Raw genomic sequence first — 9,973 nt, 5'->3', positions numbered from 1 at the left:
CACCTACATCAGGCAGCTAGCTCAAGTTTTGGGGATTCTACATCCTCTTCTGGACTCTACAGACACATGCATTCATGTGCACACCTTTTCTCATAAACACATAATTAAATCTTTTATAAGTGTCTAGCACACTCTCTTCAGGGCATCCATGAAACACATGTGTTGTAAAGGGTGGGGCAAAAAATCTGTAACACTCAGGAGACACAGTAATTTGGGGCATGCCAGTACATCTCCCCGAAGTAAAAGACAAACCATTCTATCTTGCATGCTTTGCTGAGTTAGGAATGCCTGGGAGTCTTCTGGGTTCAAAGGCAGTGTATTTCACACCCAGCAATACTGCTCTGTTCTTCTCCACTTGCCAGGGGACCATGAAGAGCTGCAGCTTTAAGAGATTACTGAAAGCAGCCCAGTTCATACTAAGGGCTGATGGAAGACACAGATGAAAGCAAGACCTCTGTTTACATATGTGGTTTTCATTTTCCTTTCCCTGACCATTTTATTGAATCAAGGCGCAAAAACACAACACTACTAGACAATTTTTGTTTTCTTTCATGTCAAAATTTTTATTTTTCAAATAAATAGCTTCCATTCTTCAACTACTTGTCAGAATTTTACTTTTAAAAACTAAAACTAAGTATATATTTAGTATTTTCACCTTTTTTTCAAATTAAAAGACTTGCATAATTATAGGTACCTTTAGCAACAAAGTCTATTTCCACAAATTTAAACTTGAATGGAGAAGATACCACACTTAGCTCTTCTTTGGAACTCAAGTGTGTTCCAGGGGCTAGAGGCCAGTCCTTGTTTAGAAACTAGAGCCCTGAGGCCAGCCTAGGCTGCTTGAGGACTTGCAGATAGGTCACGATTTAGCTTTCTTTATACACAGCAGTTCTTTCCCCGAAGACCTGGGCTACAACCTCTGGGCAGAGGACTGAGGTAGGGCATGTGTTCAGGCATTTGTTTTAAGTGGCAGGTGGTAGGGACCTTTAAGTCTGATTTCTACTGATAACTATTTCTCCAAGAGTAAAGAGCACATGCGAGGCTCTGGGTCCTTACTGATATCCCAGCCAGTTACCAATGTCTCAGTGATACAGACCCAGTGAAAGAGAGGACAAAGACTGAGGTCACAGGACACAGCAGCCAAAGTGACTGTGCAACTGTAATGGGGCAGAGACTGGAACCTTCCTCTTGAGAGTCCTCCAGGCCTGCTTTATTGCAGGCAGCCAGGGTTGGGGAAGTCTGGACACTGCTGCGCTTTTCCTTTTTGCCACTGCCCAGTCACCAACTTAAATATACATGTCCCATACAGGCTGAGGATTTAGATTCTACCCACACTTCTCGTTAGAGTACCCACTGTGACTTAAAAAATAAACAAGGAAAATAAATAACAGGCAGACAAAAAACAACAACCAACCAACCAAACCAAACCCCAAACACTTGAGGGTAATAGAAGAACCTCAGTAATTTCAATCTTAGCACAATAATTATCTTTCAGATATTGGGAAAAAAAATCTCTTCTAGAGGGAAGATTTAAAGTCCTATATGAAAATACAATATCTTAAATACAACAACAACAACAACAAACTTCAACTGACCATATCCTTATGGTACTAACATAAAACAAATGAAGTTAAAAGGAACAAATAAATGAAAACTGGATGTGATTCCTTAACACAATGAAACAATTGCCGCACACATTCTAAAGACTCCGAATAAGTTCATCCTCAGACTTGTGCCTAATATGTAGTAGGACTCTGGCTAATATTTTTTATTTTAATGTACAGTACTTGTGATTCTTAACTGCAGGTTTTTTGGTAAGGAATTGAGAGAAGTAAAATTCCTAACACTGGGCTCAATCAGTGATTAGCTAAGGCTCTTCTTTTGTGTATTTTGCAAGAAGTTTCCAGACAGCTCTTCTGCATGCTCTTTTTCTGTACCGTCACTGGACAGTCATCAGTTCTGTTTGTTTCCACTGCAAGACCCCCACATTTGAAATAGCTTTCCTTATGTTTTATAGTTTTCAAAGTGTCAGTAATATCACCTTCCTAAAAACCACAAAAGAGCACTGCAAATCTTCAGCTGGTGGCAGCCCTGTGCATGGAAGAGCTGAATGAAAACAACAGCAGGGAGGACACGTCCTTGTGCAGTAACAACTGCTCACTGGAGTCAAACATGCGCTTTCAGCCTGTGGTGTTTGAAGCTATCCTGACTAGTCCTTGTGAGGAGCAATGATGTAGTACCAGAAAACTGTCAGCCTGTCAGGAGTCTCCTCTAATTGGCTCTTAAAAGCCAATAAATCTTTTCTGTGGGCTATTCTCTGGGCCAGTGCCATGGAGTGCCTTATTAAGAACAATACTCTTTAGCATGATTAATAACGAAAGCACCTTGGGTTGGATGCAAGACGAATGTGTGCTGTAAACAAATTCTGCTTTATAGTAAAATATTTAAAATTAAAATCACTATAAAGCATATACACATAAATGCAGTCAAAGTTAAAATTCTGATGTTCTGATTGCTATAACCAATGAGGCCATCTTGATATATTTCCTTACTTTTTTGAGATTTAACCGTCTTACAATAGTGACCCAGCACTAGTTTAGGTCTGTATAATTATCACAAGTCATACAAAAGCATAACCACAACACAATCTACACATCTTCAGTAAGTTTCCGGCTAGCAGGGATAATGTGTAATGCTGCTAGGCATCCAAAGTGCTGTGAGTGCTGACAGGATTTGGTGATGGAGTGAGGGTCTTCTAGGAAGCATCATCGATGTCAGTTGCAGATGGACTATATGAGAAATTACTTCACAGATCCAGCCTCATTCTGTGTTTTCACAGCACTCCCAACAGAAGGCATCCAGTTTGCTGGCTGTTTCTTGGCTGATGAGACATTCATCCTTTAGTTCCCTGATTGTCTTCCTCAGTGATTTCTGAAAGTGTTTTTCTCGGTCCAAAACATTCCGTAGACTTTCCTTGGTATTCTCTAGCTCGATGATCACATGATCTAATTTATGCTTAAGTTTCTTTGGACTGTCCATAACGCTGTAGCTATGTTCCTGTAACATAAACAGGTTTTCAGATAAGAAAGATAAGTGGTTAGACAAGCTTAGCACTAAGTTTCAGCTATTTCTTCACTTGCGGTATGGAGAGGAGACGGTTAGAGGCTTAAAGAACACAAGAAGGGGATAGGAAGCGGAAGCAGTAGTAGGGTGCCTAAGCCTCTCTTCCTTCGGAGGCTCAGCTTATGTGAGGAGCATGGAACACTGCTGGTGAGAAGCCCTTCTCATTGGGCTCCTGCCCTGGAAGACCAGCACTGCAGACGACTGCAGCGGCCACCATGGCACTTGCTAAGCTACACAGCTGCCACTCCTTAACTGTGGCGCCGGTATCTAGTTATTCTTATTTAGTTTTTCACACAGGGGCTCATGTATCTGAGGCTGGTCTTGAACTTGCCATGTAGCTGAGGATTACTTTGAACTTCTGATTCTCCTACCTCCATCTAAGGAATGCATGCATTTCCCAGTGCCATTTTTTGCAGTGCTGGAGATCAAACCTTGGGCTTCGAGACTGTTAGGAAAGGAATCTATAAACTGAGCTACATTCCCAGCTCCAGGATTTAGTGATGGTGTGTGGCACAGTAAATATTTCCTTCATTTTAATGAACAGTTTACTTTATACCAGGAAAGAAACACTGGAGTGGGTGTTTAGGCTGAGTGCTGGGGACTGGAGAGGACGCCAGTCTTGGAATTTAAAAAAGATAATTTAATTCCCATCAATATTTACTTGGCTATGCTTAAGTATTCGACAATATACTTTTTCCTGTTCATTTGAAAACAAGGAAAATAACACTGACATAGAGAGATACTATAAACTAATTTTGTAAAGTTACTTAAAATTAAAATTACTGGAGAGGACTTTTGTGTCTAGCCAAGATGAAGTAAAAGACTGGACCGACAACACATGAACCAATGTGTGTCACAGAGACCTAAACAGTACTTGAGGGTAATGGGTACTACATAGGAGAGGCAGCTTCGTGACGAAGGGAAATAGAGGTGTGAGGCCTGTACTTGCCCCAGCTTAGCCTTGGAAGACTTTGTAGGGCTCCAGGCAGAGCTTGGTATACAGGAGTGGATAGATTAAGGAAAACATCAGGGAAACCAAGGAGATCATTTTTTCTCCTCTACTTTTATGTGTGTGTGCATGTGGAAGCCTGAGGTTGAGGTTGATATCCAGACTCATCTACTGGTGGTCTCATTCACTGAGGTAAGGATTCTCAATCAAATGCAGAGCAAGTCGATGTGGCTAATCTTGCCAGCCAGCTTGCTTTGGGAAGTCTGTGTCTGCCTGTGAAGATACAATTACTACATTTATATTCACTGGGCCATCTCCCCTACCCCAAATGACACACTTCTAAATAACCCATGGGTTAAAGAACAAACTGAAACAGAAACTGAAAATATGAAAGACAATGAAAACATAACTTATTGTGGAATGTAATACTTAGGAAGAAATTAATATCACTGAATGCCTAGACTAGAAAGATACAAATCTTAACAATGACAGCAGCTTTCACATTACTAGAAAAAGACAAGAACAATTTACTGAAATAAGTATAATCGATGAACAGAAACTAGGGAAGTATAAAGAAAATGAACAAAAGTTGAGTTCTATGACAAGATGAAGAAAACAGTTAAACCTTCAGACTGACTAATCAGCAATGTGCGAGACAGAGACAAATGTCGGCAGTGAGAGAGCGCCCGCGACAAGAGTCTACAAAAGGGTCAGTAAGGAGGTATTATCAAATACCTTAACCTAATGAATGCTGTTGCTGTGATGAAATGGACAAACGTCGGGGAAGAAAGAAGCTATTATTATTTTCTTCCACATGCAAACAAAACAACCCCCTAACGTCCACAATGCTTCACTAGACAAGTCTGGCACTTAGGTCTAAAAAAATTTATCATTCTGCTAAATTCCTTTTCCAGTAAGCTGGAAAAGTTGGTAGATTTTCTCACTTTTTTGAAAGGTTAATAATATTCTGATCTTGAATTCAGACAAGTGAAACATTACAGAAGAGGAAGAGGGGAGCCCTACAGACTAAATATCCCTCTTGAACATCCAAGGAACGATTAAATGATAAATTCACAAGCTGTATACAAAATACACAAAACCAATGATGCATTATGGAGTAAGGGTCATCCTGGAGTAAAGGGTTAGTTAAGCACTTTAGAAGTCAGCCGACATAACTTACCACATTAACCTAAAAAAGAAGAATCATGTTAGGAGATGGGACTGCCTGGATACTGGCTCTCATCACTTCTTAATCACAGTCCTGTAGGCTCAAGCAGTTCAGTAAAGCAAGAAAAAGCAACGGAACATAAAACATTTATACCAGAAAGGAAGAATTAAAACTGTCCTTAACCACAGGGAACATGATAATCTGTGCAGAAAATCTGGTGCCCTCAAAACAAAACAAAAACCCTAACCCTGTTATAATTAATATTTGGGTTCAGCAAGTTTGTCAGATATAAGATCAACATAAATTATATTTCCATCTTCTGGAGCAAACAAAATGGTAGCATTTAGAGCATCAAGCAATCGCAGAAAATATTAAGGGCAAATATTAATATTAATGTGACAAAGCAAAACACCAGGTGCTGAATGCTATGGAACAGCGCTGAGAGGTTAATGGGAACACTCAGGTTCATTCCTGCGAGACCTCTTACTACCCTGACTCTCTATTCTCCCTGTGGTATCTACAGAGGCAACAGCAGACTAGTGAAAATTCCTGCATGGCTTTTGGTAGAATTTTACAAAGGGATTTTAAATTCATATAAAAATGCAAAGAATTGATAACAGCCAAAATAACTTTGATAAATAACAAAGTGAGTAGACTAATAGTACCCGATTTTAAAGTTATTACAAAGCTGTAGAAAAAGTTTCTACTCAATGCCTGGCATTTATAGGAACAGATTTGTGAATAGGTTAAGTGCAAGCCTGAATGCTCTAATGTGTGTGACTGCCTTTCACTGAAACCTAAAGATATGGCTTATTTATTTGTTTTTTTTTTTTTTGAGACAGGGTTTCTCTGTATTGTCTTTGGAGCCTGTCCTGGAACTTGCTTGGTAGACCAGGCTGGCCTCAAACTCACAGAGATCCTCCTGCCTCTGCCTCCTAAATGCTGGGATTAAAGGTGTGTGCTACCTACGCCTGGCTAGCTATTTTTTTAATTACATATTTCCATGGAGAAAGTATAATACATAAAGGGAAGAATTATTTTATTGGTAGAATCATCCTTGTGAAAGCATTCTTCAAACTAAGTATGTAACCAAAAGAGTAACTGCTTGTATATTGCTCCTCATATGTTCCAATTACAATGACCCTGGGAAGCAAGCTTGTTTGAAAACTATATATTAAAGAACCCTCCCTGACAAGTGTACATTCTGTTTTTTGCTATGACTCTGACATATTTGATCCTAGTGGAGAGACCATATTCACCTTAAAACAATTAACAGCAATTAGCTCAGCAAATAATTCTACTTACAAAAATGAACTGGGGTTGGAATTCTTCAATGCACGAGGCACCAACAAGCTGGTGACTGTGATTAGTGACTGGAAGGGTTTTGAGAATGAAGTTTTTTCTGCAATGAAGTTTTTCTCTCCTCTCCTGTTGGGAACAGTTAATAAAAACCATTGAGATATTGTGCCCGTTCTTACAGTTGGGTTCCTTTGTAACTGTGTGTAGTAAAACACCACACTTCTTTTCATGGAAACTGCTCTAGAAGTCAGTACATTTCCTTCTGTTTACTTTAAGAGAGCATCCCTCAAGCAACTCCAGGGGTCATCTATAAACATGAAATTTCCCAAAAAATATGAAGAGGAGTGAAAATCAAAGAGGATACTCCCTACCAGCTGAGAAAAAGAAGACAGAAGAGGACCTGACTACATAAGTTACAAGAAACAATCTTGGCTCACATTTCTGGAAGACAAAGCATTCTCAGATTTATTAAGAGAGACATCAAGGGCGAAGTGGACAACTCACAGCACTACTGAGAAAGAATGGAATTCAACTAGGCTTACTATCCAACCTTCTGTTTTCCTTTCGTAACCTCATCTCTCTCTTCTTTTTCACGTATCCTTTTTTTCCCTGTGTTTTTTTGACTTCCGTTCATATCTAAGCTTTAGAGTTTACATCTGTGACTTCACCTGGAACCATACTTTCATCCTGATTGCAGTTTGCTCTTGAGGTTTTTTTGAGACAGGGTTTCTCTGTGTACTCCTGGAACTTGCTTTGTAGCCCAGGCTGGCCTTGAACTCAGAGACCTGCCTGCCTCTGCCTCTCAAGTGCTGGGATTAAAGCCCATGCCCCCCACTCCACTCTTGAGCTCTTAAGGACTATCCACCTGAACCTCAGCTCAACCTTCTCTGATTTTTAAGAAGCTGGTTCTGAGTTAAGACGATTCCTTCCACCAGTCCACTTACCTAAACCCTAGTCATGTACCAATGTTTACAGGTGGCTGCGGGCCATGTCATTGGCTAAAGCATCACAAAAGCAGAAGCTACAGTCTATGAAAACACACAGAATGCACTTCAGATGAAGACAGTACCACAGACAAACCCATGAGTGCTGAAGTCTTCAAAACTGTCCCAGGAGGTGGGTGCTCACAGCGAGCAGGAGCCCGTAAACAAACCTGTAGGTGATACGGGGCCTCAAAGACAGAAGGGATGACTCCAGGTTTCAGTTTAGTATTTGGAGTGCTTCTGTCAAAATCTGTCTTCTTGAAGTGCCTGGAGCACAGCACATCTCCCTTTTTAGGCTCCCAAATGCCTGCAGCGTTTACATCTAGTCTTTTCATTGCTAATACCCATTTTCGTTTGATGTTTTCATCTGTGGGGAATCTAGGAAGGAAATTTAAATACTGTTGAAATGTATTTGAACTGAAATATTTAGGAAATCATGACTCCTGCTTACATAACAAATTAATTTAAAAAGTACATTTTTATTTGCATGTGTGCATATGTGTACCCCACAGTATGCACAGTATAGATTAGAGGGTAATTTGTGGGAGTTTGTTCTCTCTTCCCATCAGGTGGGCCCTGGTTGTTGAACTTAGCCTTTACCCACTGAGACATCCTGTTTACCTCATAACTCAGTTTTAATGTCTGTATTTTTCTTCCAACCATTTTTCAGACATATGACCTCTAATTTATCGTATCATATGGACTTTTGTCAATGGACATTTAGCACCTTGTAGAAAGATCTGCAATTAAAGGTTTTCCCATATCTACAGATGTTAAAGAGTACCACTGGCGTTTCCCTTTCTGAGATGACAGCCAGATTTTATCCTGAATGAATGGGGCCTCTTGTTCTTTCACTTTTGGATAGCATCGAACATATAGCAGGCCTACAGATGCTCTATGAAAGCCTGTGGAGTCTAGAATTCTGAAGATATGCGGGTCAATAATCATAGTTTTAAAATTTTCAAGCAAGTTCAAAACATTTTTTTTCATAAGGTAGTGTATACATACTTTTTTTTCCATGTCTAGCAAAGTAACTAGATCTTTCCCTAAGACAAGTGTTCTTCACACAAAAGCTGTAAAATCCTTAGCACATTTATTAAATCCTATTAGTCCCTTCCCATGGGTGTCAGAGGAATGGCTAAAACACTAAAGCAGAATCCTCAGGCTTTATCTGCAACGCAGCTAAATAATTTATAGTGAACACTTAAGCCCCTGTTTCTAAATAGAAGGGATGTGTATTTTAACAAAGACCTCTAATTTACACTGTAAATACAAGCAAACAATAGTGAACTTAATAGTTACAATGCAAGTAATATTAGCAAAGGCGAGTCTGTCAACTTGTGGGTATTTTATTTTTGGTGGTGGTGTTAATCTCCTCTGATTCCTTGGCACCTAAAACTTGCACATAGCTATTTTAAAAGGACTTGGGAACTAATGCCTGAAACTGCAGACTTAGATAGAATCGTTCATTTCAGTAAAAGTTCAATGTATTGGCCTGAGCACAGCGAAGTCTTACACATGAAATGTCAGTCCTTTTAACTTGGAGTTTGGCAAACAGCGAGACGCACATCCAATGGCCGAGCAACATTTCACCATGATCTTAGCAACTCATAACAAAACTGTAAGAGAATTAAAATGAGTCAGTAACTTTAGGGCTAAAGTCAAAGGCAATTTCCCAGCCCCCAACTTCTGAAGTTCTGCTGCTAAAATTCTCTAAGGTCTCGGTAACTTTGTAAGAGAGGACCTTTAGTTATGCACCTTGAGGTCTGAGATTCTAACTTTGTAGGCTTGGTTATTTCTCTTGTGTCCTTACACAAGACACCAGGGACCTGGTTTTTCCCTGCCACAGGTCTGTGCACCCTAACTCTCGCTGGCACACTACAACTTTCAGCTGGAGGGTCCCCTTTCCCCCAGGGGCACACCACACACGATTATCCTTCAAGTGTCCCTCCAAATTGTGATCTCAATGAATGCAGTGTTTTTGTTTTTTCTTTCTCACTACCCATCTGCGGGTTCCACTGGGGCATGTCCCGGCGTGCCTACTTCCCCCTCACGTCTTAGCTGGGGACCTGCAAAGCGAGACGGCAAAGGAAGGAAGGCGACCGCCAGCTCGAGGAGCTGCGCGCGCTGCCCCCGAGCTCCGCCCCTTTCAGGAGGCGGTCGCGGGCCGGGGGCGGGGCCTCTCCTCGCAGGCGCCCGGTGGCCGAGGGCGGCCTGCAGCAGGGCCCACCCGGCGTCGCCGCGGTCCCCTTCGCCCCGAGATCGGGGCTGGCAGCGATGCAGGGGGGAAAGAGGAGCCAACCTAAGAGTTATTACCGTTAGCAGCGAAGACACCGACTAACGTCGACGACGGACTTAGCGTCTCAGTCCGCTTCCGCCCCTTCCATCAGGAACCGGACATCCGGCCGCCCCGGATCACGTGAGCAGGCGCCATAGTGCCCGGTGGCCGCC

At 41.3% G+C, this 9,973-nt stretch overlaps 1 protein-coding gene across 3 annotated transcripts; it reads right to left on the bottom strand.

Moving 5' to 3' along the window:
* Positions 1-542: 542 nt before the first annotated feature.
* Thap6 (THAP domain containing 6) lies at positions 543-9,965 on the bottom strand. Of its 3 annotated transcripts, none has more exons than XM_005068084.4 (5): positions 9,839-9,965; positions 9,039-9,141; positions 7,693-7,900; positions 6,546-6,668; positions 543-3,057 (listed from the first exon to the last, which is right to left on the bottom strand). In XM_005068084.4, exons 2-5 carry the CDS (start codon positions 9,116-9,118, stop codon positions 2,821-2,823), a joined length of 648 nt encoding a protein of 215 aa, XP_005068141.1. In that variant the 5' UTR covers positions 9,119-9,141; positions 9,839-9,965; the 3' UTR covers positions 543-2,820. The 3 variants fall into 3 exon arrangements, with proteins under 3 accessions (XP_005068141.1, XP_021081707.1, XP_021081709.1); XM_021226048.2 differs by lacking the exon at positions 9,839-9,965 and adding an exon at positions 9,577-9,643; XM_021226050.2 differs by lacking the exon at positions 9,839-9,965 and adding an exon at positions 9,281-9,557.
* Between the last annotated feature and the right edge of the window lie 8 nt (positions 9,966-9,973).

This window comes from Mesocricetus auratus, unplaced genomic scaffold (assembly GCF_017639785.1).
Source record: "Mesocricetus auratus isolate SY011 unplaced genomic scaffold, BCM_Maur_2.0 Super-Scaffold_100006, whole genome shotgun sequence".
Lineage (NCBI taxonomy): Eukaryota > Metazoa > Chordata > Mammalia > Rodentia > Cricetidae > Mesocricetus > Mesocricetus auratus.
Note: the sequence above shows the minus strand (reverse complement) of the source record. Positions and strands in the feature narration are given on the sequence as shown.

What these genes read in the sequence shown, in the direction of transcription:
- Thap6 (XM_005068084.4), bottom strand. Translation starts at nt 9,118, where the DNA reads ATGGTGAAATGTTGCTCGGCCATTGGATGTGCGTCTCGCTGTTTGCCA. An exon ending in AAAGGACTGACATTTCATGT is followed by an intron (nt 7,901 to 9,038) that starts GTAAGACTTCGC and finishes TTTCCTTCCTAG; the next exon opens with ATTCCCCACAGATGAAAACA. An exon ending in TCCAACCCCAGTTCATTTTT is followed by an intron (nt 3,058 to 6,545) that starts GTAAGTAGAATT and finishes TTTATGTTACAG; the next exon opens with GAACATAGCTACAGCGTTAT.